Genomic DNA, 27,290 nt, shown 5'->3' on the forward strand with positions numbered 1-27,290 from the left:
CTATCTTCAGGAGTTCTGGAAACTGTTACGCGTCATCGGCCACTAATCGCGAAATAGGACGTTATAGCTGCCCTCTGTGTGCTTAATGCGCACGACCTTGGCTGTGAAGCAGAAACAGAAAGCAAAAAGGTTTACCATATGACTCTATGAAAGGTTTGTGATGTTATTACTTGGGCAAATAACGACATCATTATTACTGTTTTTCTCGGTTGAACCAGGTGTGCTGTAACTGGATTGTTATTATATGATAATGGCGATCGACTTCTGATTTCAAAGTAACTGGTGCATATAGGGACTCGGTCGTACATTTCACCTACTGTTTCAAAAGCACTACCTTAAACTTAGCTTTGCCTACCTTGTATGTCGTTTTGACACAGTGATTATATCCGCAAGTCTAACGGCTTCTCTTTGCATGTGAAAGGAAAAAGATGCATGTGACTCATCTTATTAAACCTTCTGAAATGAATGTTATGACTATGTTCTTACGGTCGCTAAGCTCTGGAGATGCTAATTTCATTTTATTAATTCTAATATTTACTGAGAAGTAACGATCGATTCTGTTAATCAGATTTATACTTAAAAATTGCAAATGGAAGAAAGCAATACCGTTTCTAATGCCACGTTTAGGAAGCCATCTTAAGGCTTTTACGTTAGTAGTTATTGAAAATTATGAGTTGGATTGTGAGCTTTCTTTCAGTGTAGTGGTTTCCACTGTGTTCTGCATCCTCATGCAGATGATATTTGTTGATTATTCCACCCTTGGGGACAGTTTCCAATCCAAAAACCTAGAGAGTGTCCTGAACCTTTGTCCGCTCCTCTGCTGTCTTTGACAAGGCGGTTGGCTGAATGAGAGGTGACTTCTTACGCCGGAAGTCTTCGGAGGACACTACATGCTTTTCGTTCAATTTTTTTTTTTCGATTAGTACTCAAAGACACTGCTACGACACTGTGGGTTCCGTCTTTTGAGGATTAGCAAGTGCTATCTGTTGAACAGTACTACTTTCTTTTTCGATTTCCGTACCATCTAAAGCAAGTGGGAGAATCCTACATGTCATTGTACAAAAGAAGAAATGTTTATGTTGGGTCGGGAGATTTATGATAATGTCTGTGAATGTTTTTTTCCGACAGATTGCAAACTGTTGCTTACCGTTAACTCTTGAAACAGTTAAATCCAAGTACACTACTGGCTATTACAATCGCTACACCAAGAAAAAATGCAGATGATGAACGGGTATTCATTGGACAAATATATTATACTACACCTGACATGTGATTACATTTTCACGCAATTTGGGTGAGAAATCAGTACCCAGAATAACCACCTTTGACCGTAATAATGGCCTTGATACGCCTGGGCATTGAGTCAAACAGAGCTTGGATGGCGTGTACAGGTACAACTGCCTATGCAGCTTCAACACGATACCACACTTCATCAGGAGTAGTGACTGGCGTATTGTGACGAGCCAGTGGCTCGGTCACCATTGACCAGACGTTTTCAATTGGTAAGAGATCTGGAGAATGTGCTGGCCAGGGCAGCAGTCTAACATTTTCTGTGTCCAGAAAGGCCCGTACAGGACCTTCAACATACGGTCGTGCGTTATCCTGCTGAAATGTAGGGTTTTGCAGGGATCGAATGAAGGGTAGAGCCACGGGTCGTAACACATCTGAAATGTAACGTCCACTGTTAAAAGTGCCGTCAATGCGAACAAGAGGTGACCGAAACGTACCATCATGTCGGGTGATACGCCAGTATGGTGATGACGAATACACGCTTCCAATGTGCGTTCACCACGATGTCGCCCAACACGGATGCGACCATCATGATGCTGTAAACAGAACCTGGATTCATCCGAAAAAATGACGTTTTGCCATTCGTGCACCAAGGTTCGTCGTTGAGTACACCATCGCAGGCGTTCCTGTCTGTGATGCAGCGTCAAGGGTAACCGCAGCCATGGTCTCTGAGCTGATAGTCCACACTGCTGCAAACGTCGTCGAACGGTTCGTGCAGATGGTTGTTGCCTTGCTAACGTATCCATTTGTTGTCTCAGGGATCCAGATGTGGCTGCACGATCCGTTGCAGCCATGCGGATGAGATGCCTATCATCTCGACTGCTAGCCATACGAGGCCGTTGGGATCCAGCGCGGCGTTCCGTACTACCCTCCTGAACACACCGATTCCATATTTTAATAGTCATTGAATCTCGACCAACGCGAGCAGCAATGTCGCGATACTATAAACCGCAATCGCGATAGGCTACAATCCGACCTTTATCAAAGTCGGAAACGTGATGGTACGCATTTCTCCTCCGTACACGAGGCGTCACAACGACGTTTGACCAGGCAACGCCGGTCAACTGCTGTTTGTGTATCAGAAATCGGTAGGAAACTTTCCTCATGTCAGCACGTTGTAGGTGTCGCCACGGGCGCCAACCTTGTGTGAATGCTCTGAAAAGCTAATCATTTGCATATCACAGCATCTTCTTCCTTTCGGTTAAATTTCGCGTCTGTAGCACGTCATCTTCGTGGTGTAGCAATTTTAATGGCCAGTTGTGTAACTGCCTAATTTAAAATGTATTGTCTCAAGTATTGTGTATGACTGAAAATATTGCTTCCACCATTATTTGGCCCGTAGTAATGTTCTCTTGCTTTTTCGTTTTTACAGTTTGTACAGCTGTTCCCGTCAGCCCTCGCTGTATTGACGACCGTCGTCGACGGTCTCCTTGCACTAATCACAGCTGTAAGCAACCCAGTTTCGAAAAAAAAAAAAAAAGTTCAGGTTTTCTCCAACCTTTTATTATTGCGGTGTATAACGGCACTTTTTTTGTTACAGCTTGGAAACGACCCTGTTCTTGGCTCTTACATGCTGCCATGCAAGTTAAAATGGGTTACGCATTTCTCCCAGCTATCCTATGTAAGTAACAACGCAAAGTGTGTTTCCTATTGTTTGATAATGACGTGTTTTTGTTGGACAAAATGTGCTCGCAATGCAGGGAGGAGGCATGCAGGCAAAGCAAACCCCAAACGTTGTCATCCCACCTTCCTGCTTCGCAAGTAGCGGTAATTCATATACACTAAGGTGACACAAGTCATGAGATGGCTATATGCACATATACAGAAGGGAGAAGTATCGCGTACTCAAGGTGTAGATGGGCAGTGTTTGGCGGAGCTGTCATATGTTCTCAGGTGATTCATGTGGAGAGGTTTCAGACGTGACTGTGGCTGCACGACGGCAATTAACAGACTCTGAACGCGGAGTGGTAGGAGAATGGGACATTCTATTTCGGAAATTGTTAGGAAATTCAATATTCCGAGATCCACACTGTCAAGAGTTTGCTGAGAATACTAAATTTCTTTTTCCGAAGCTGTTTCACAGGCGAAGACTGCACTGTAGTTCCTTCTCTAGATTGTCGCACAGATGACAAAATGGTAGATATCGAAATAGATGTCAGAGGGATAGAAGAACAATTAAAATCGTCAGAAGAGGAAAGGCCGCTGGTCCTGATGGGATACCAGTTCGATTTTACACAGAGTACGCGAAGGAACTTGCCCCCCTTCCTGCAGCGGTGTACCGTAGGTCTCTAAAAGAGCGTAGCGTTCCAGGGTATTGGAAAGGGGCACAGGTCATCCCCGTTTTCAAGAAGGGACGTCGAACAGATGTGCAGAACTATAGACCTATACCTCTAACGTCGATCAGTTGTAGAATTTTGGAACACGTATTATGTTCGAGTATAATGACTTTTCTGGAGACTAGAAATCTACTCTGTAGGAATCAGCATGGGTTTCGAAAAAGACGGTCGTGTGAAACCCATCTCGCGCTATTCGTCCACGAGACTCAGAGGGCTATAGACACGGGTTCCCAGGTAGATGCCGTGTTTCTTGACTTCCGCAAGGCGTTTGATACAGTTCCCCATAGTCGTTTAATGAACAAAGTAAGAGCATATGGACTATCAGACCAATTGTATGATTGGATTGAAGAGTTCCTAGATAACAGAATGTAGCATGTCATTCTCAATGGAGAGAAGTCTTCCGAAGTAAGAGTGATTTCAGGTGTGCCGCAGGGGAGTGTCGTAGGACCATATATATTCACAATATATATAAATGACCTTGTGGATAACATTGGAAGTTCACTGAGGATTTTTGCGGATGATGCTGTGGTATATCGAGAGGTTGTAACAATGGAGAATTGTACTGAAATGCAGGAGGCTCTGCAACGAATTGACGCATGGTGCAGGGAATGGCAATTGAATCTCGATGTAGACATGTCCAATGGTCTGCGAATATGTAGAAAGAAAGTTCCTTTATCATTTAGCTACAATATAGCGGGTCAGCAACTGTAAGCAGTTAATTCCATAAATTATCTGGGAGTAGGCATTAGAAGTGATTTAAAATGGAATGACCATATAAAATTAATCGTCGGTAAAGCAGATACCAGACTGAGATTAATTGAAGAATCCTATTTTACAAAGAAAAAAAAATTCACCTGTAAGTCGGTGACGTAGGCAATGAAACATCTTTTTATACATCAATAGACACAAACCACCCAAAAAAATTATTAAATATATTCTGAAATGTGCACGTTGTATCAGGTGATATTGAAAGGGCTTTACAGTTTCTGTTACATATATAATTTTATTGAGATGTCTTAGAAACCTGCTTAAGATGCCATCTTCTAGTAAAGTTTCATTTACTTATTGTTGTAGTACCAAACTCCGCCACTAGGAACGACAGAAAGTTGCAAATCAAAATGGCAGACTTCGCAGGAACTCAACGTGCTCATAAACATATTCAACAACAAGGGTTCAACGGAAATTTCTTACTGAGTACCGTAAGGATCGTCCTAGCAGGCTTAAAAAGCTTCTGAGGCTTTCGTCGAACGAATGAGAGAGAGAGTGCTGTTCACAGTCCCAGGAAATCAACGGATCATGTGTCGCGAGAGCTTGGAGTTCGTCAGTCAACTGTCTGGACAGTGTTACACAAAACACTGCACCTGAAGCCATACAGACTCCATTGTTACACGTCCTCCCAGACACAGATAAGGAAGCACGTAAAACATTTTATGTAGAAATGTTATGTCAAATTGAGAAAAATGAAAGATTCACATCGTTTTTAGCAGTGAATCAACAATGCATATCAGTTAATATGAAAGTTAACGTACAGGATGAAACGTACTGCAGTTTGCTACAAAATGATTCCTCTACTACCTGTACAAGCCTTCTAAATAAAATCCTGTACGTAAGTAAAGTTGTAAAGCCTTTTCACAATCACCCTATATAATATATCGCTACTACAATAGCGCGTTGTATAGGTGTATGCACCTGCCCACAAAACTCCGAATGCACCGTTCGACAGTGACACTGTGCGTGCTGAGTTGATAGGTGTGGGGTGAGGGGGGCAGAGGAGCCCTGTTTACCTGAACAGGTAGACACGTGAGGGCAGCTGACTTTATTGCACATACAACAGCTTACTTACCCATCATCAGTCATCATAACTACTGATATGCGAGCACAAGTGTAGAATAAATAAATAAATAATCCAGCAGCTTGATGAATGTTGAGGATGAACTTAGAGCATTGGGCTAGTTTCAAGATAAATGTGTTGTTTCATTTAATGGACATAAATGCTAGTCACATAATAAAAATTTTAAAAAGCTTCACAAACGAAGTGGCAACATGTGATGCTGCTCACAATTGGGATCCGCCCATTTGAAGTGTTGCATATGCTGCTATAGTGGAGTAGTATTTGTTTCACCTATGTATTATCAGTTCTTAACGATTGAAATAGTTTTTGGTGCTCTGTATTCTCTTACTGATATTGTCAACTAATTGCATTTGAGGAGATATCATTGGTTCAAGTGAAGTTCTTCAATACAGCTGTAAGTATCGAACATGTTTCGTGTATGTGATAATGTTCTTATTTCTTATGTCCTCATTTTCTTTTCAGGTTCTTCCTTAATGGACGACAACAGATACGAAGCGGCGGTGAAGGAAATTACTAATGCTGTAATCTTATCTCAACAGAAATACATGAACTGAGCGCCATCATCTGGCAAAGAGTTTAATTTTTCCTTATACCTTCCAGGTAGTATGAATATAAGATTTTTGGGGCATTTGTCACACAGAACACGCTGGGGAATTTTGAGAGTGTAAGCACACCGGAAAAAAATTATCTTCCACGGGAGACATCACTCTAATACAGTGTAACACCACGTCCAGCGTTTATAATGGCCCCACTTTGATGAGGAAAACAGTCCTCCGAATTCTACAGGTATGCCATATCCAGCCGAAGGTGATCAGCACTCTTAATTGCATTTAGATGTTATTCACCAGGAAAATTACATGACTCAGCTGGGGAAGTGGCATTTTTATACTTCAGTTCCACAGTCTGCACTGTCATACGAAATCCCACTGAAAATTTATTTTATGACCTTGTAAGTTAATCGAATGCAAAACGGAATTAATGAGGAGCTTTCAAGCTTTCAACACGACGATTCAGCGAGAATGTCTCGTTACATGTTCGCCTCACGTTTCGTAAACAGAGCTCTGTTTCTATGAGAGATTTCACGAACAAAATAGGAGCACGGTAGACTATAAGTGAAGTTGAGAACAAAAGTGACAAACATTCCATAAAATGAACATTTAATAACAGAAAAAGCTCTTCATCCTCATGTCGTACATCGTGTATTACTCACATGGTAACACACGGTGCATAGGGGATGGCTACTAGCAAATTTAACACCAGCACACGAACCTCGTGGAAATAAATAGGGAATGTGATTACTTTAGGGCGTGAAATAACTCTGAATCTCACAACACACAATCATTCATGTGACAGAAAACCATATGCAGAAACATATAGTGCATTCATATTAGCAAGCACTACTATTACAGAACGGTTTTGAAGAACAGAAATCTAAGCCCACTATCAATAATTCAAATAAATCCCAACCTATCGAAACATCGCTCAGTGTATGAGTATTCATTCTGTTCAGAGAGTTGAATTGGATATGATGTGTGGCTATTGACGGTGGATGCCAGTTTTTACTCACCCTTTCAAAATATATTAAAATTGATAATGTTTGACACACTCGAGTTTGGATACACATGTAGGCATTGTTTCTGCTCAATGACGTAAGAATTATTCGATTAGTCCGTCTCCTAGCTGAAAAAAAGTCTACTCAGAATGCACGTGGTGGTTGGCACTGCACAGATGAACGGTTTCAAACTGAACGATCATAAGTGTCCAGAAACACAATTAGAATGATGAAAATAGAAAACAGAAATTGCAGATAATTCGCTAAAGCCGCTCAGTAAACTGAATGGCTTGAAGACTTTACACAGTGTTAACTTTGTACAAAGAGTTGTTCTCATATTTAACAAAAATACAAAAAAAAAGACCCAAGGGAAATCTGTCCAAATATTGCCTATTTTACCACGTGCAATGCAAGTACATTTTAATCAACTATTAACCACAGAAGCAAGTCCTGAATTCAACTATGGATGGTGATGAAGGCACTGGTTCAGCATCAAACCTAATACTATTTATGAAATCACGTTAGTCCGCCGATAAACTGAGACAGTTTTTACACTAAAATTAATATCGACATCAATAAGTGTGTCAAAATGGCATTCTACAAAACTTTATGGAACTAGAAGTGCACCAGCATCTTTCACTGAAATTAATAGAACTCTAAAACTTCCAAAAAACAAAAGATCATGTGGTGTTGGTGGAATTTCAAATGGAATTATCAAAAGTTGTTCCAACTTCATAAGTAATGTCCGTATGGACGTATGTAATATATCACAGGGAATATTTCCAAACATGTTAAAATAAATATTTATTAAACATCTTCTGTGGATATGTGACAAGAAAGATTTAATCAATTATTTTCCGATATCCTTACTGACATATTTATCCAAAATATTTGAAAACATAGTATACTCAAGGGTACTCTCACATTTAAATAGAAACGATTTTCTTAACAAATCACATTCGTGAATGGTAGTTCGACTGAGAATGCTATTTACACATTCACTCAACAAATAGTACAACACTCAAATAATAAATTATGGCAGATTGGTATTTTTGTGAGCTCTCCAAGGTGTTTGATTGCGTACATCATGTTACACTGTTAGAAAAACTAAAGTTTTATGAAACTGACGGTTTTACACGAAGCTGGTTTGAAGCATACTTAATAAACAGAATGCAAAGCGTTTTGCTGAATAATTCAAGCTACGTCAGAAGAGTAGAAAACTTTGGTATCTGTGAAAAAATATTACAAATTGAGTTCTACACGTTTCAACTTTGGATCCACTCCTATTCAATTTAATGTTCACGCTAGCAAAACTGCTACATTTTGCTGACGATACCATTGTTATTATAAATCATATCAGAGAGATTGCTATAGAAGAGATTGTTAATGATGTTTCATAAATAATTATGAAGTCGTTTTCAGAAAATGGACTCTCCCAAAAAATTGAAAAAAAATGATACATTCAGATCTGTACAAGAAATAGTTATACCAACAACTGATATAGCTCGTGAGCAGGAGTCAGTGAAAAGAGTAGAATGCTCCATATTTTTGGGTGTACATATTGATGAAATGAGGGAGAAGCATATTATTGAGATTCTCAAACAATTAAGTTCAGTTACTTTTACTCTTCGTATAATTGCTTGTCTTTGGATCAAAAGAATTAACTTCTTGAGATGCTTTGCAAATTTCTATTCGATAATGTGCTATGGAATAATTTTCGTGTATAATTCACCACTTATAAAGAAAATACTGATTGCACCAAACCGAGCACTAAAAATAATACGTGGCCTTCACCCACAGACGAGCTACGCATTTTAACTGTGGCGTCACAATACAAACACGTGCCAATGAAATTTGTCTTAAATCACCCATCACAATTTGAGAATATCAGTGATGTCCACATCTGCAACACTAGAGGGAAACATGGCCTTTATTAGCGATTATAAAGGTTGTCAGTGGCTCAGAAAGGAGTTCAATATACTCCAACAAAATTTTTTTATCGTTTTCCCAGTAACATAAAATGTCTGACAGATAACCACAAATCAATAATCCTGGGCAATTCCTTCTGTTCTATATACGAATTTCTAATTGAAAACTGGTAGCTTGTATAAGAAAGAAAACCCTTGTTTTTAAGTGTAGTTGTATGAGTAAGACTAAATGAGTAATTTGATCAGTTAATGTTAACGATAGCTTTGCAGACATATCCTAACACGTTCCACATCATTTCGATAAAAGAATTGTTAAAATGATCTATGATACATGTAACTAACTAATTATCTCAAATGACAACCTAATTTCCTAAAGCACAGATTTAACATAAACATACATGTATAAAGAGCAGAAGGTCACAGGGAAGCATGAACCATACTGAGCGGTTTATTGCACTCTTTTTTTTACTACAACATTTTTCACACGAGCAATTCACTGTGTCCAAAAAGAGGGATGGGGGACCGTGAGGGCTCGATGAAGGGTTTTGTAGAGATGGACGTCTGTTCTAAGGGCAACTTGGATGCTAGGCATGCGGGAAGAAAAAAACGTGTAGCTCATGCAACTCTCTTGGATTCTTAGGTACCAGTCCCATGAAAAGTCATTCCCAGGCACAGATAATTGGGGTGCCTCTCGATACGTCGTCGTCCACACTTCCTCCCTGCTTCCGATTGACTCCACCTCATGTAATCACGATCCAATTAAAATTTACTAACCCGTCTTCCCTAGGAAGAAGTGCTCTCAGTAGGTACACACGAGTACCACTCGCTAGACTGCTGATGCTTACGTCCAACAGCTTTCATCTTCCAGCTATTTAATTTCTTGAGCCAATTATGTGTCCTCTCCTCTCCAGGTTTGACAAATTTATTTCATTGTTAGCGAAGGCAATGGATGTTCATAACGTGCTAATTAGTAATAGTCTCACAAATGTAAGCACAAACGCATACTACACGTAGGTAAAAACATTGTTGCGAAAGTCGTAAACTTTCAAGTAATGTTCATGACTTGCTGATGAGTAATAATCTCACAAATGGATATGAAAAGGCGTGCCACACGTAGGCAAACCTGGTAGATCCAAAGGTGGACTTAACCTCATTAAGGTACAAAAAAAAAAAAAAAGTGTCACCCTGCTCCTAAATCGTATCAGGAAGGAGTTTCGTACCCAGAGGACCGGTATCATCACAAACCTCATTCAGCGGTGGAAGCCTCATAGCCTTGATCCACCCGTTAATATCACCGGCATTCCACTTTCTTACATACATGTGCGACTGTACTACATGTAAATGAGCTACATTCGACACAACAACGTCGATAACGGAAACTTTATGACCTTCTCATGACAACAAACCACAGGAATCGTCTCGAAGAAAAACATCCACATACACATTGGAATATAGTATGGCGGAATGTGCACAGCGACATGTTACCATCACGCGTCATAGCCGACTAGTATCTAACAGTCAACGATAAAGTAGCAACAAATGAAAAGCTACAGAAGTAGGCCATCATCCAACGCCAAACTGTGACGCATGCGGAAGAGTCGATACGCTTATTTATAGGTTCACGTGCGGACATGCAGAAGAAATAACAACATTTCTTCGTCAACGATTGTCGGTGATAGACCGTACGACGCCCAGTGGTGTAGACGTTTTAGAGATCATTCAACCACAAAAACTGAGATATCCACGAGCAAAAAACAACGCTGCAACGTGGATCATGGGCCACACAGCATCGTTTATTATGCAGAATAAGCTTGCTACTTTCCTAGACTATTATTCTTACATAGAAACTGAACACTTTAAAATGAGCCACCATTGTGACCACAGGAGGATATTTGGAAATATGTTGAAAATCATAATTAACGGTTAAATACTTCCAATACGATATTTCAGATAACAGTGGTTGCTAGTGATCTGTACATATGAATCCTAATTGCTTCCTGGGACTTTAGTACTTGTCGGAATTTTAAGATAATATCCAGACGCTCACCAATGCAGAAGGCATTTTTTTCTTTCCCACTTTCGTTTTAACATTTTCCTTCTCTCGCAGAGCAGCGGAGCAACTTTCCTTCAACAATGAAGTAATAGTCTTTTGTGCACCATAAAATTTTGTGTTCACTACCTGACAAAAAAAAAAGCACTCAAGAAGACATTTCCTTTCTTATATTGCGCAACAGCAGCCTCGAAATGATATATACTTTGTTCATTCTACTGTCCTTACAAATTGGAACAAATGTTTATTTTCCCTTCCTTATAAAAAATAAAATAAAATAAAATAAAAATTTAAGTAAAAAAACATAAAACAGAAGCGTAACGGTAAGCGTCGTGCACTGTAGATAAGACGTCACAAGTTCTGTTACATTCGCTGCTACATTTTTAAAACACAATTCTGCTGTCTGATGAAGTTATCAATCTAATGGGAAAAAAAGGTAGCTGAGTGGTCAGCGCGACGGAATGTCGTACCTAACGGTCCGGGTTCGATTCCCGGCTGGGTCGGAGATTTTCTCCGCTCAGGGACTGGGTGTTGTGTTGTCCTTATCGTCATCATTTCATCCCCATCGACATGCAAGTCGGCGCAGTGGTGTCAACTCGGAAGACTTGCACCAGGCGAACGGTCTCCCGACGGCAGGCTCTAGCGACACGGCGTTTCCATTTACGTAGGCAAAAACATCATTGTTACTGAAGCCAAAGACGATAACGCTCCTGTTTATTAAAAGACTGACTGGAAAGTGTTGTGTCAGCTGCCTCGTTTTACCCTCCGTAGCACCGTTAAAAATTTTCCCAAAAATTTTGGCATGCAAACATATTCACACTCTTCGACATGCAACTCACCTCTGAGTCCCGTAACTGCAACTTGCTCATAGCCACTACTCCATCACTGTAAGTCGCTCATACCCATCACTCTCCCCTTGTCCACCCTGTCATTCATTCAGCCCAACTCACTGTCATTCTCTCTTTGTGTCCCTATCTCACAGCCACACTCTTCTTTGCTGTGTTCTACTAATATTGTCTTCTCTCATTGCCACGGTGTCCCTCTTTCGCTCTCTTACTGCTTCTATCTCATTCATACTTTCCCACTCCTGCTGTCCCTTCTCACTGTCACTAACTCTCTCTTCTTCATTTTCATTGACCCTGTCTCTCATTATCAGTGGCTCTCACCCACTTCCACTTTCTCCTTTATTTTTCTCCCACGTGTTTCTTCGCCTTCACGCTTTTCCTAGGACTGATCTGACACTGTTAACTATGTTCCTCTTTCTCCCACACTGGCATTGTCTCCTTCGCTCTTTCTATTCCAAACCACTGTGTACGGTTTTCCAGTATTTATTACTTTCCCATCTCTTTCCCACTGTCACCGTCTCCTTCTCTCTCAGCGTAAAAAAACGCGAATATGTTCGTAAGCCAAAATTTTTACGAAAAATTTTAAAGGTGCCGAGGAAGATAGAAGGAGGCAACTGGTACCCCACTTTTCAGCCAGAGTCTTTTAATAAACAGGAGCGTATTAGCCTTTTCTTTGTGCTCCAATAGGAACGTTTTTCCTCTGGTTCCCTTCTTTTCCCGTGCAGCAGTGAAAACCGTTCCATGTCCAATTTTTGTATCTCTCTCTTGTTCCGGTCGGCCACTATGACCGAGCGGTTCAAGGCGCTTCCCTCCGGAACCACGCTGCTGCTACGGTCGCAGGTTCGAATCCTGCCTCGGGCATGGATGTGTGTGATGTCCTTAGGTTAGTTAGTTTTAAGTAGTTCCAAGTCTAGGGGACTGATGACCTCAGATGTTAAGTCCCATAGTGCTCAGAGCCATTTGAACCAAGTGACACCATCGCCATCCAGTGACAAAAGTGATCGATTATCGTAAATACATAATGATTCTATGGTGTTATTTGTTCAAAAGGACATAAGATAAAGATCATCTCAAAGCATTTTCTGGTTTCCAGTAATTTTTGCAGTGGAGTACACTGATTTGATTCAAGCTATTATGCACACATGGCACACAGTTCCTCTTATAATCTTGTTTGTGTGTCCAGCAGCAACACTGTTCACCTGCATGTCAGTCTGTTGTTCTATGGCACCATGTCTTGCTAGTATATGGTCATGCACTGTTTTAACACTTTATTTCACAATGTAGCAGGTATCACAATATGATGTGCGAGAGTTGTTTATCTAACCACTCTTCATGCTCAGTGAACTGTGGTTCCGTTCTAAATAGCTGATATTCCGCATCAGCGGCTTCTGCCTTCGGCCATTCCACTTTACATAATGCATACATTTCCCGACTCAGACCAGGTAGCTTTCCAGACCAATAGAGAACCTACAGTGCAACACACAGTTTTTATACCCAACGTGTTAACTGGGTGGATGAAGCTTTCAATCCTGATAGACACTTCTGATAAGAGATTTTCAGTAATTTTATAAGTAATTATTCTGACTCATGTAGTAGTCTGGTGGGAAAATTACGTGCTGTAGTAGCACATAAATGAATAAGGGCGACGAATTTCGCTTGAGTGGAAAGAGGAATAATATCATCTTCTCGAGAATTACAACTATTCCTAGGTGGGATCATTTTTTACATTCCGTTTTGTTGATGTTGTTGTGGTTTGTCTATCTGAGGTATTCCTTTTGGGCTTGATGCTGCGCTGAGTTTTGTCGAGCTGCGCCTGGGGTTAGCCAAAAGTGCAGTGAAGAGACCAGCCCAAGGAATATCAATGACCCGAATGCCGACGGACAAGAATATCAAAGGCATTAAGATATCTTTGTATTCACGTTAAGAGCTTGTATGAAACCCCTATGAGAGTGAGACTTGTAAAGACTGAAGATGAAATGGTGTTTTATCCACCAATAGTTTACTTGCTCCATCAGAAGAGTTACAACTGTGAAGAGTGTCTGTCGGAAAACAATTAGATCCGTCCACACGTTGCAAAGTTTGTTTCGGGTACGCTCCAGAAGTTTTGCTGGGAAACCCTTACACATCCTCCCTATGGTCCGACCTCCACCCAAGCGATTTCCATGTATTTGTAGCCCTGAAGAAAGACATTCTTGAGCGACGGTTTGCTTCTCATGAAGAGGTGTACACCTGGGCAAAATCGTGGCTCCACAGGCAATGTCAAACATTGTTCCACGAAGGCACTGACCATCTTGCCTCACGGTGGGATAAACGTATTAACAGATATGGAGATTACTTTTGAAATAACAAACAGTTTACTTTATTTTTCCCATTTGTCCCGTATTCGTTTGACTGCCCCTTGTGGTTTGATCGGAACATCCCTGTTGGTCAGAATGACCTGCACCATTTTTTATTCTGCCCAACACAAACCTATTAGGCGTGGTAATTCTACCTTCCTTTTTGGCTATCTGTGGTTGAAGATTATGGGTGGGGAAAATGTTTTAAGATGTGTTAGTGCTATAGTCAGATCTTTACTTATTATAATCATTCTTTGGTCAGTGAATTGGAGATGATTCAAGGATTCACAACGTTTGTCATTTCTCTTTGAATAAATGTTGCACAGCTATGGTCTACCTGGTGTGCTCCTTTTGATACTGGGATATGGTCATTTAAACAGATATTCATCTACTCTGTTCATCATCATTGCCCATTGGTGTTACACATATCTAACAGATATTGGAATTCTTAAGTAAGGTTGTCCACGTGTCTGCTGAATTACATGTCAGGGTGTCTGTCCTATGTCCTATTGTGGTTATCAAGGCCACAAGGCCAGTTTCTGGTAGCTAGAGAAAGGGACTTTGTTCAAATTGGGGGTGGGGTGGAGGTGATAAGGTGGTCTTTTCTAAATCCTCCTAAATGAGTACTAGACTAATTTCAATGACAAGTAATTTTCTTAATTGTTCAATATTTTCCAGTACTTGATGGAAATATTCAGTATTTCCTGACAGAAAGCAGTATGTTCTAGAGAAGTTTAATTAGTGGGAGCTGGAATAGGGCACTAAATATACCTATATTCAGCTGTAGTTACTGACTGGCTGAAAGGACTAAACGTTCGTGGAGCAATTTGGAACTCTCCAAGTCGGTAGCCAGCTCAAACAGGAGCAGAGATACAAGTCAAAATGTGTTTTTATAGCACTTGCCATACAGGGTGCCCTTGATGGCAGACATGTTGTGTCAGAGTAATAGCAGCCTGCCTTTTTCATCTAGTTTGGCAGGCAGCCTACATGCCAAGGGCAACAAATGTTTTTCCTGCACGCATGTTTAGGCTGAATTACACAACATTGAAGTGGTATTTGCCTGCTTCATCGACATGTTCCACATGGAAGTCTGCATGTCAGGGACAAAAACGTTTTCCAAGCCCCTGATATGTAGGATGCTCTGCATGACTTGTATGTTGTTTGTGGAGTATTGGTCTGCTTTATCAACCAGTTCTACCAGGTGCTACACATATAGATGGGCGTGGTTGTGAGGACGTTGAAATGGATAGGGAGTGGATGGACAGAAAGAGGTACAGGACGGGGTGGATATGGAGAGTATATAAGAAACTATCAGCCTCGATTGCAGTAATGAAATCAACCTTTACCTAGGTTTCAGTCCAAGTAATAGAGCCTTGTTCAGAAGAGATAAAATAGTTCAAATGGCTCTGAGCACTATGGGACTTAACTTCTGAGGTCATCAGTCCCCTAGAACTTAGAACTACTTAAACCTAACTAACCTAAGGACATCACACACATCCATGCCCGAGGCAGGATTCGAACCTGCGACCGTAGTGGTCGCGCGGTTCCAGACTGTAGCGCCTAGAACCGCTCAGCCACCCTGGCCGGCTCAGAAGAGATACCTGAATCTATAATTTGCCTAAGAGGGCATGGTCTAGAAATAAAACTAAAACAGCTTCTTAGACAAATTACAGATTTAGGTATATCTTCTGAAGACGGCTTAATTATTTGGGCTGAAACCTAGGTAAAGGTTGGTTTCATTACCGCAATCAAGGCTGATAGTTTCTTATATATAATATTATCACCATTGCTTACTGGGCTGCAATGTTGAAAGTACAAAGATATGGAGAGTGTTTGTAGGAGGGAATGGATAGAGAGAGAGAGAGAGAGAGAGAGAGAGAGAGAGAGAGAGAGAGAGAGACAGAGAGCAGGAGGGAATAGAAAGAAAGAGTGAGCAGGAGGGAATGGACAAGAGAGGGGGCAGAGAGGAGAGATAGTGAAAGGGGAAGAGGAGATGGAGAGGAGAAAGAGATGGATAGGGAGTAGGAGGAGGAGGAGATGGACAGAGGGTAGAGGACGAAGAGGAGGGGCAGGAGGTGGAGAATGAGGAGGTAGAGAGAGAGAGAGAGAGAGGGGGGTGCAGATGGAGAGAGAGAGGGGGGGGCAAGGAGTGGATAGACAGAAAGGGGAAGGTATATACTGAGAGAAGAGGGAGGAGGATATGGTCAGAGAGAGAAGAAAGTAGGCATGTACAGAAAGAGGAAGGAGAAGGGGGAGGTACAGGAGGCATATGCACAGTGTTGTGGGAGAGTAGGCTGGTGGAAAAGGAAGAAGAGTGAAGGGAAGATGAACAGAGAGAGGGGGAGGACGGTATGGATAGAGGGAGGAAGGTATGGTCAGAGAGAGAGAGAGGGTGGAGAAATGGACTATGAGAGGGGGGAGGAGCATATAATGAGGCTGGGGATGATTCAGATAGACAGAGGTGAGAGGATGAGATGGTCAGAGGTTCCGGAGGGTGGAAGAGGTGGATACGGGGAGCAGTGGGCGGCGAAGGAAGGGGGGGGGGGAGGGGGGTTGTGTGCAGTGTATGTGTCCAAAGCACACTGGGTGCGAAGCCGAGGAAAAAAAAGGAAAGTTTATGTAACAAATGTTGTTTTTCTGAACGAAAGAGACCTGCAGAAAAATGAGTCGCATCCGCGTGACTAGTACTGCGAGCCGCCCCTGGCGCACAGTGGGTCAGAATCCCAAATAGCTGGTCAAAATATAAGTAGTTGTTCAATTTGTACCAAACTTAGTATGTAAGGGTTTACAGAGTTTCTGATTAAGAATATGATATCAAAAAGTGAAAAAAACAAAATGGCGGACCCAAGATGGCAGGCTATATGTACACTACTATCATTTTTTACGTACAAAAGTAATTTTTAGGGAATTATCAAGGTTACTGATGATGATAGAGTTCAAAAAATTTAAAAATGGTGGATCCAAGATGGCGGTCAAAATCTATGTCTTTTTCATTTATTTATACTTATATATTTTTATTCATATAAAAGTCAGTAATTAGGGGTTATTGTAGTTAATGCTTAAAAAAAACCAAAAAAGTGGAAAACTCGAAGAAAGGACCAAATATAGGTTTCAAGATGGTGTAAAATATTACAATTATTTATTTTGTAAATTTTTTATAACTTAATTTACAAGTTTTCATTTTCTTACTCTTTTTCATCTTCTGCTTCAACTGAATCGTCATCATCCTCAAACACTGTTTCCTCATTATCTGCATCTGCATCTGAATCTTCATAGTCTTCTACCACAGGAACTAAGAGGGCAACGGCTTCTGGCGACAAACTCTTCAGTTTCTTCGGCGAAGATTTGCGTAAGGAAGAAACCTAGGGGTCTGTCGTTGCCAAGAATCTCCTGAACACGTCTTCCATAGTCTTAACTCTTGAAAACTTTCGAGAAAAACTGGGGCGATATTGCTTTAGCAACTTATTGGTTGATTTCTGAGCCAGGTCCGATAGTTGACCGATGGGTAAAATGGCCGAAGAAATAATGTTGGACCGTGAATCAACAATCTATGGACTGCTGTTGGCAAGTTGTACCAGGGGTATTCTTTCACGTAGTGCCTGGCAGTTGCTAAGGCGTAGGCTCGAAACTTTTCAACGTCGATCTGACGTCCGCTCGAAATCGTCTGCAAAATGATATGGAAACGGTGGATTAGTTCTTCGGAAACTCCAGTTATCAGCGCTGATGTTAGAGTGTTTTCAAAAAAAAGTCGAGCGGTGTTTCTGTCATTCGTACTGCCAAACCCTTGTTTCGGCATGTAAATTACAATTCCAAGCTGCTCTTTGAAAGCTTTTTGAATGTTGGCTTGCAGTATTGATTTTTCCTCTTTATCTTCTGCTTTACGTGCCTGCCACTTTTTTGTTTTCATTTGGTATGCCAAATGAATACAACATTCAAAACATCGAATCCAGGCGTGAAGAGTATATAGTACGTACTGCAGATAATCGGCGGTAACTTGTTTTTTCGAAACATCGTCAATGTTATTAAATTGGGCAGACGTAGCCTTGCAGAGATAGCACCGTTGCGCAGATTTAGTGTTGGTGACAGCATTGCACAGTTTACCATCTACCATGGTCATACTTAAATTGTATTTAATGGAAATGTCTTCTCCATGAATAACTGTTTCGAATGACTGGAGTTGTTCGATCTGTTTGTCGTAATATGCTTTCACATTTAAAGACGTTTGCTCCGTTTCCTTTGTAAATTCTAACTTCAGTGGTCTGCAAAAGAGGGTTGAAGACGGCTTCGGATTAATCCATAAGATCTTTTCTTCTTTAGTTTCTTCATTTACACCTGCACGTTTCAGTGGAACAAGCGAAGGTTGGCTCTGAGCACTATGCGACTTAACTTTTGAGGTCATCAGTCGCCTAGAACTTAGAACTAATTAAACCTAACTAACCTAAGGACATCACACACATCCATGTCCGAGGCGGGATTCGAACCTGCGACCGTAGCAGTCGCTCAGCTCCAGACTGTAGCACCCAGAACCGCATGGCCACTCCGGCCGGCAACAAGCGAAGTGAAAAATAAAGTTGCAACTAAAATACTCGAATCTGAAGACTTCATTTTATACATGCTTTGCCCGGAGGTTCCGTCAAAGCCCCACTTACAAATAAGGGCCATATTAGACATTTCGGAATCACTCATATATAAAATATCGTCTCGTTTCAGCAGTAGAACACGTTGAACAGTGTGGTCTAACAAAGCTTGCAACCGTACCTCAGCTTTTGATTCGGTAATTAGTGAGGGTTACGTCTGGAGGGCAGCAAGCTTTTTTTTGCTACCAAAACAGCTGAATACGGTGGATATAGTGTGTTTAAGCCTTTTCCTTTAGCCCCATTTCTCAAATGCTGGTAAGATTCTTTTGACAATTTCAAGTCGAAAAGGAGTGCTAGACCTTTATTTGCATCATATGAGGATGGCGATGATGTTGAAAATCGCAAGCCTGCCTTGTATTTTTTCACCTTGGATGGACTTGAGAGTGTGACGTCTTGCACAATCTTCGCAGCATCTGGGTGCCCTGAAGATCGAAGACTCATTTGCGCGGCGAACGATAATTCGACAGGACTGAACTTCGTACGAATCTCCTCAGTTCTCCTTCTTTTAGACCTATCAGATAATGTTTCAAATTTTGTGGCAGGTCGGCCTGTTGATTTAGTCACACTTGCAGGTTTCGAATCAATCGGAGTATATACTATTGTACTTAACCAGGTTTCGTTCTTCTTGAAAAAATATCCTTGTCGCCGAGTTGCCTCCTTATACTTGCTTCTTAACTTTGTTAACAAAATCGAAATGGTAGACCTCATATCATAGGGAATTTTAATTGTATGTCCACTTTTTTCTATCAACGACCTTTCCAAATGTTCTATGACCCCTTCCAAATCATTTGACAAATACTCTTTTGTTATTAGAAAAATATCTTTCCTCGAAAATCCGATTCTGGAATACGCTGGATCAGATAAACTGAAATAAAAAAAAATCTGTGTTACACTTTGAAAGGTGGCTACACTGAGCCACAGCGCCAGTGATCGCGTTAGAGAGTATTGTTCCGCCGCCTCCACTGGCAGTGATTATTGAGATGTCGTAGTGGGCAGTGCTTGAGGTGAGCTCGTGGTAGTCAGTGCTTGTTAAGAACTCGTAGCAGAGAGTGTTTGTTGAGATGTGCTAGTAGGGAGTGCTTGCTGAGATGTGATACTGAAAAGTTTTTGTTAAGATGTGATAATAGCGAGTCGGTGTGGAGATATATTGTAATGATTAGAGTGATTTTGGTCAATATATGAAGGTAACGAAACTTGATTTATTTTTCGTTATTTAATGTCGTAAATAATGCTTCATTACAGGTTCAGTCAACAAAGCATCTGGCTTGTGTTCTGGGATTAGAGTGTAATTCTGGTTTTCTTGAGTAATTATGGTATTTCTATTTCCTTTAGTTAATTCAGTATAAATGATATATAAAATTTCTTGTGTTGTTGAAGAAGAACCGTGCCAGATGCGTACGTTGAGTCATACTCCCACACACAGAACAGTTACACTTGTGCTTTGGTTTCGTAGGTTTTATAGTTGCTGGGGACTTAATTAATTAATTGTGTTAATGAAAATTTCCATTTCATTCTTTGTTGTTGTTCTATGCAGTCAGATTGCGTAATAATAATAGTCAGGGCCAACCGTTACGAGACTTCGTAACCGAATAGACAGCTACTAAAGCAAAAAATTAAAATTATTTTCATTGTATTTTAATTACGCCCCCATGCACGTGGCGACCGCTGCTTCGGATCGTCCCTTGGAATCTTCTGATTGTAAAAATAGTAGACAGTAGCATTGTTGTAGTAATTTGTAGTTTAGGAATTATAGTCTATTTTGCATGTGTAGAATTGGTAATTGTCATTCTTAGAATGGTATTTTTTCTCTGAATTTGATTTGTTGTCTTATATACGCGTTTGACGATTTAGTGCAATTATTTCAATTGTTCGTTAATCGTGTTTGATGGAAACATTTCGAGTGACAGGTATTGTTGATGATAAAGAGTCATTGTGTGTAATTTTCGTACAGTGACAAGTTTTGTATGTTTTGTAAATGATTACGCGTTCAATGAAAAAGGCAAAAATGACGAATAGTGAGAATGACGAAATTGTTAACATGGCGAACTCGCCAACAGAGGAAAACAGTGTGATGAATAATGAAGTGGAAAACAATGTAATAAGTCGGGAAAATAGTCCGGAACCATTTCAAAATTTTTCTCAATCAGGAAATTCACAGAATACGGGATTAACGATAGAAGATTCTGAAATAGTATCGAACACAGATAGCTTTACAGCTATGACGAAGGAAACTGGTTTTGCGGGAATATTAGGGGCGAAAGGAGTTTCGAATCAGTTACTATGGAGCAGTTGATGAGTGCTATATTAAAAATGGAAACACGGTTTGGATCTGAATTAAAAACACAGATGGGAACAATGGAAACACAGATGGGCTCACTGGGATCGCAAATAGGAACAATTAAAACTGAGATAGGAACACTTAGAACTAAGATGAAAGCAATGACAACACGGTTATGCTCACGAATAGGGACATGTTTCAAAAATACGAATGATGAATCAAACAAAGAAATTAGAGAAGAAGTACAACCGATTTTGAAGGCTCACAATAATAGCTTAATTTCAACAGAAATCAGACAAGAGGAACAGGACAGAGAACGGGAAGAAAAAGATCGCGTGATAGCACAAAATTTTTCAGAGTTAAATTTACAACGAGCACACGATAAGGAAGAAATATTTGAAAGAATTGAGGAATCAGTACCAAATGACTTAACGCAACAGTGTGAACAGTCAACTACTAAATGTGACAATACCGAAACCCGAGTTGCGACACTTACGGAAGACGTAAACTTATCGGAAAGAGTTGAGATTTCAGATAAACTGACAAGTCTTAGTTTAAATGGGGACACAGATTCAGATGGTACAGCTCCATTGCCATTTTCAGAAACCGAAGAGTACCAGAACATAAATAAGCATGTTGAAAATCAGGGAAAAATTAATGAACGCGTTAAAAGGGAAGTTGAGGCATTACAAAAGCAAGACAAATATATTGAAAGCGAAATCGTAGGAAAAGACAGCAGACGAATTTTAGTATCACAGATAGCAGAGGGCTTTGAAGAAAGTAATTTGTTTCATTTACGGGACGCAACAAGAGAGCGCCAGGCGCGCGAACTTGACAATAATCGACATTCGGACTGGGACAGACGCGGTAGGTCTTTGTCGCCACGAGGCGAAAACGTTGACTATAAACACTTCTTGACTGTTCGGAAGATTAAGATATTTCGCAATTCTAAGAATGACATACATCCATGTACATGGTTAGATCAATTTACGTACGCACTTCCGCCAGATGTGCCACAATGTCACAAACTGGAAATTATGTGCAGCTATTAATGTCCTCAGGGGATTCACTACACTAAGTGAATATGTGCCGTAGCGATCACAGGGCCCCGAGCTGTAGTGGTGCTATTTCCCTTTTAGTTTTCTGCACCGCTGCCTACTCTTTCACTATTCTTTGCATCTATAAAAACAACTCTTCTACTATCAATTTATCTAGACTGTAGGTAAAGAATAACCGGATTTGACTGTTTTACCCAAAAGTGACTTTGGAAATTACCGTTTGGACTTACTGTATCTTCAGCAGCATTCATTCGTAGCTTAAATGAAATTTTAACTGTTTATCTTCGTATAACACTGTTGAAGTAGAAACTCTTAAATCTCGGCGCTCTAAGGGAATACATCATGTATCTAACGTAAAAATTTTTGTGGAATGACATACTTTAGAGAAACCAACAGTTATACGTAAACATGCGGAGAGTACAAGGATACCGCGCTGTTTTTTGGCGGCGGCACATACTCAAAGCAACAGTGAAGTCTGCGCGCCGCACAAGGCAGTCGTTGACCGCAAACAATTACTTCCTACGTCACGCGTCTACAGCTGATCGAACGCTCAGTGCGAATGCACTGACAGATGTAAACAAATACACAGTCTACTTTCTCGGATTAAATTCAGTATAAAGCTATGGTGACTTTATAAATTATGTTATTAACGTTCAGTATTTTTCAGGATACGGTTGTATAAAATATTTAAGACCTTCAGGTAAATTCTGTGCGTGTCCGACGTTAAGACGACTTGCTATGGAGAAAATTTCAGGAAGAATGTAATTTCGAAAAAAAAGGTAATAAACTAAAAAGGGTAACTATTAATTGAGTTCATCTTTCAGGTACCATATTTCCACTTAGGTACGTACTTTAGACGTAATTTGCTGCTTGCGATTACGTGACTCATACTTTGTGCTAAATTTCATGTTCTATGAATTTACTTGTGAAGCGACGTGCTTGTGTACATTTACTGATTTTGACAATTATTGATTAATGAACAGTGTTGTTACTTATGTATATTATGCATCGCTTGGCTGCTATGCCTTTTCACTGATGTCATATTTTTTTATTATGTGCCTGCTGTGCTTATTTATTTAAATTGTAATTGTCAACTGATTAATTGTGCTGACTGTGGTTATGTATGTAAGTTTGTGATTTATCTGCTTGCGCCTTCATGTTTACTTATTAAGGTTACGTATGAACATTTATTTGCTTATGCTGATATGATGATAATGACCTGTTTATTATGTAAGATACATATTTGCTGCTTTGCGTATGGATTGCATATTTACACATTTCTGTTTGTTGTCATAACTATTCTTTAATTTGCTATATATAGAAATGCTGATATGAGGTGTGCGAACATGGAGTTTAGGTCACACTATGGTATTAATTATAGATTGTTCGCTTGGCAGAGACTAGTTATAGGGATTGTGCTGCATCCACTTGTTGACATTCTGTTCTCTACTGGTATATTTATTCGCTATTGCATGTTTTGCTTACGCTCAGTGCCTGATATTTTTAAGATAAGAAAATGAACTGCTATAATGCTACGAACGACATTAGTACAAGAAACTTCATAGAAGTCACATGAGCTGGAGGTTTTATGGAAGCTGTATAAATTTATGCTAATAGGAAGGAAGTTAACGACACGACATACCAACACTAGGTTAGACCATTGACAGTTATTACACTGCATTTTTCGTGAGTAATTGAAATAGGAAGTGACACTTGACACAAGAAATACTCCACATGTTTGCTTCTGTTTGCCATAATTCTTGAAGTGGTGTACACACTGTGAAATATTATGATCATTAACACTTCGTAATCGTACTTACTTACTGAAAGTTATTCAAACTAAAGGCTGTTAGAGGTCATGTATGCATTTCTTTTATGTAATGATGGACAAGGAACCAAAATGTATCTTATAATTTATAATGAGTAGAAAATTTGTGTCAGATGGATTACACAGAGGTTGTGTGTGGACACTGTGTCTTCGGATTGTATGGGATGCTGAATTGAAGTTGCACTAGGATTTTGTCTGTACTTGTTCGAGGAGACTGACTAGAGGAAAGAGTTGTTATGGAAGTGAAATGATATTGGTGCTGAGGTTTATATGTATTGATGTATTATTGAGGTATTGAGATTATGTGAAGTTGATGATTATTGGAGTTTCGTGGACAAGAGGTAAGGTAAATAAGGTATTATTGAAGTATTGAGATTATGTAATGCTGATGATTATTGGAGTTTTGGTGGATAAGAGGTGAAGTAAGTGAGGAGCATATTTTTTTTGTTGGTCTATATGGAACAAGGAGGATGAAGATGGCAGACTAGAACACTCAAGTAGAAGGAAGATTGTCTACACACACACTTTGTTAAATCACTAAGCAGTATATACTTTTTTTTGGAGAGAGGAAGTAATTGCATATCTTGGCTCACTGACAGTTGTTCAGCAACTGTACATTTGGATCTGGCTTGGCAAACATTGGTCTTGACATGATGACTATGACGTTGACTAACTATTATTGACTGTTATACATTGCTACCACGACCACTTGATACACATGATCAACATAAAATTTTGACAGAATTGCATTTACACAGTTAACACTATTCAACTACACAGTAGCACTAAATGTGGATGAAAGATGAGTGAGTGTGTTTTGTGTGTTTTCCTTTTATAATCCCAGAGAAGTGATCCCAACCTATCTCCTAATTATTATTTTACTTGTTTGTTGTGGCTTGCACTGACACCCATAAATATTATAGGTTTACTGGTATTTGTGTATTGTAATAGTTAATAGGACAATTATCTGATATCATTTGTGTGTTTGTTATGATTTGTATGTTTAGTGTAATTGCATTGTATGTGTATTCAAACTATTGTTCATGCCTGAACTGTCTGATTAGTGATGGTGCTGCACTTTTCAACATGGTGGATGCCACCTGGACATGTTTAATTTCTGCTGATGAACTGTGTGATTAGTGATAGGGAATATTATGGACTGTTATTTGCACTTTTTCTACATGATTGGTGCCACTAGAACATGCTTAATTTCTGCTGATGAACAGTGTGATTAGTGAAAGTGAATATTATGGACTGCGGTCTGCACCTGCTCAACATTGCTGGGTGCCACTGATGGACTGCTTCTACTGAAAAGATGTCACCTGTTGCTGTGTGCACCTCTTCAACATTGCTGGTGCCACTAATGGAACTGCTTATACTGAAATGGTGTTACTTGTTGATGTCTGCACCTGCTCAACATTGCTGGGTGCCACTGATGGACTGCTTCTACTGAAAAGATGTCACCTGTTGATGTCTGCACCTGCTCAACATTGTTGGGTGCCACTGACGGACTGCTTCTACTGAAATGGTGTTACTTGTTGCTGTCTGGACCTGCTCAACATTGCTGGGTGCCACTGATGGACTGAAATGATGTCACTTGTTGGTGTCTGCACCTGCTCAACATTGCTGGTGCCACTAATGGAACTGCTTATACTGAAATGGTGTTACTTGTTGGTGTCTGCACCTATTTAACATTGCTGGGTGCCACTGATGGACTGCTTCTACTGAAAAGATGTCACCTGTTGATATCTGCACCTGTTCAACATTGCTGGTGCCACTGATGGAACTGCTTATACTGAAATGGTGTTACTTGTTGGTGTCGGCACCTGCTCAACATTGCTGGTGCCACTAATGGAACTGCTTATACTGAAATGGTGTTACTTGTTGGTGTCGGCACCTGCTCAACATTGCTGGTGCCACTAATGGAACTGCTTATTCTAAAATGGTGTTACTTGTTGGTGTCTGCACCTATTCAACATTACTGGGTGCCACTGATGGACTGTTTCTACTGAAAAAAATGTCACTTGTTGGTTTTTGCACCTGTTGACCATTGCTGGGTGCTACTGCTGGAACTGTCAACTACTTGTTTCTTGGGCTATGGAAAGCGTTTATGTGAATATTTGTATAAACTGATTTTTTGTGTATTACTGTTTGTGAAAAGTTATGAGACTCTTACCTGCACATATTCGTCATTGCTGACGCTATTGATTGAACTGTTTAACCACATAATACTTGTGTAAACTATTATGTAAAGTCACATGTATGAAAGAATTTGTATTGCTTACTGTATTTTATATATTAGGTTATTGAAAGGTCAGTGCAAAGCCAAAATTTTATCTAGTTATATGATATTTACGCATTAATATTATCTTTTATTTTTGTCTGTATTTTTTTGACGAATTTGGTGGTATTTTCACCACCAATGCTGGCAAAAATACCATCAAATTCTAGCCCGTGGAGGAAGGGCATATGAAAGGTGGCTACACTGAGCCACAGCGCCAGAGATCGCGTTAGAGAGTATTGTTCCGCCGCCTCCACTGGCAGTGATTATTGAGATGTCGTAGTGGGCAGTGCTTGGGGTGAGCTCGTGGTAGTCAGTGCTTGTTAAGAACTCGTAGCAGAGAGTGTTTGTTGAGATGTGCTAGTAGGGACTGCTTGCTGAGATGTGATACTGAAAAGTTCTTGTTGAGATGTGGTAATAGCGAGTCGGTGTGGAGATATATTGTAATGATTAGAGTGATTTTGGTCAATATATGAAGGTAACGAAACTTGATTTATTTTTCATTATTTAATGTCGTAAATAATGCTTCATTACAGGTTCAGTCAACAAAGCATCTGGCTTGTGTTCTGGGATTAGAGTGTAATTCTGGTTTTCTTGAGTAATTATGGTATTTCTATTTCCTTTAATTAATTCAGTATAAATGATATTTAAAATTTCTTGTGTTGTTGAAGAAGAACCGTGCCAGATGCGTACGTTGAGTCATACTCCCACACACAGAACAGTTACACTTGTGCTTTGGTTTCGTAGGTTTTATAGTTGCTGGGGACTTAATTAATTAATTGTGTTAATGAAAATTTCCATTTCATTCTTTGTTGTTGTTCTATGCAGTCAGATTGCGTAATAATAATAGTCAGGGCCAACCGTTACGAGACTTCGTAACCGAATAGACAGCTACTAAAGCAAAAAATTAAAATTATTTTCGTTGTATTTTAATTAAGCCCCCATGCACGTAACACAATTAATTAATTAAGTCCCCAGCAACTATAAAACCTACGAAACCAAAGCACAAGTGTAACTGT

At 40.0% G+C, this 27,290-nt stretch overlaps 1 protein-coding gene across 1 annotated transcript in view; it reads left to right on the top strand.

Annotated features, from left to right (window-relative positions):
- The window catches only part of LOC126195541 (uncharacterized), a 262,261-nt gene that overhangs the window by 14,792 nt on the left and 220,179 nt on the right, over positions 1–27,290 (top strand). Inside the window, exon 3 of the mRNA XM_049934164.1 lies at positions 2,663–2,737. Coding sequence (XP_049790121.1) covers positions 2,663–2,737 — 75 coding nt within the window. The remainder of the gene's footprint in view (positions 1–2,662; positions 2,738–27,290) is intronic.

Source organism: Schistocerca nitens, chromosome 7 (genome assembly GCF_023898315.1).
Source record: "Schistocerca nitens isolate TAMUIC-IGC-003100 chromosome 7, iqSchNite1.1, whole genome shotgun sequence".
Classification (NCBI taxonomy): domain Eukaryota; kingdom Metazoa; phylum Arthropoda; class Insecta; order Orthoptera; family Acrididae; genus Schistocerca; species Schistocerca nitens.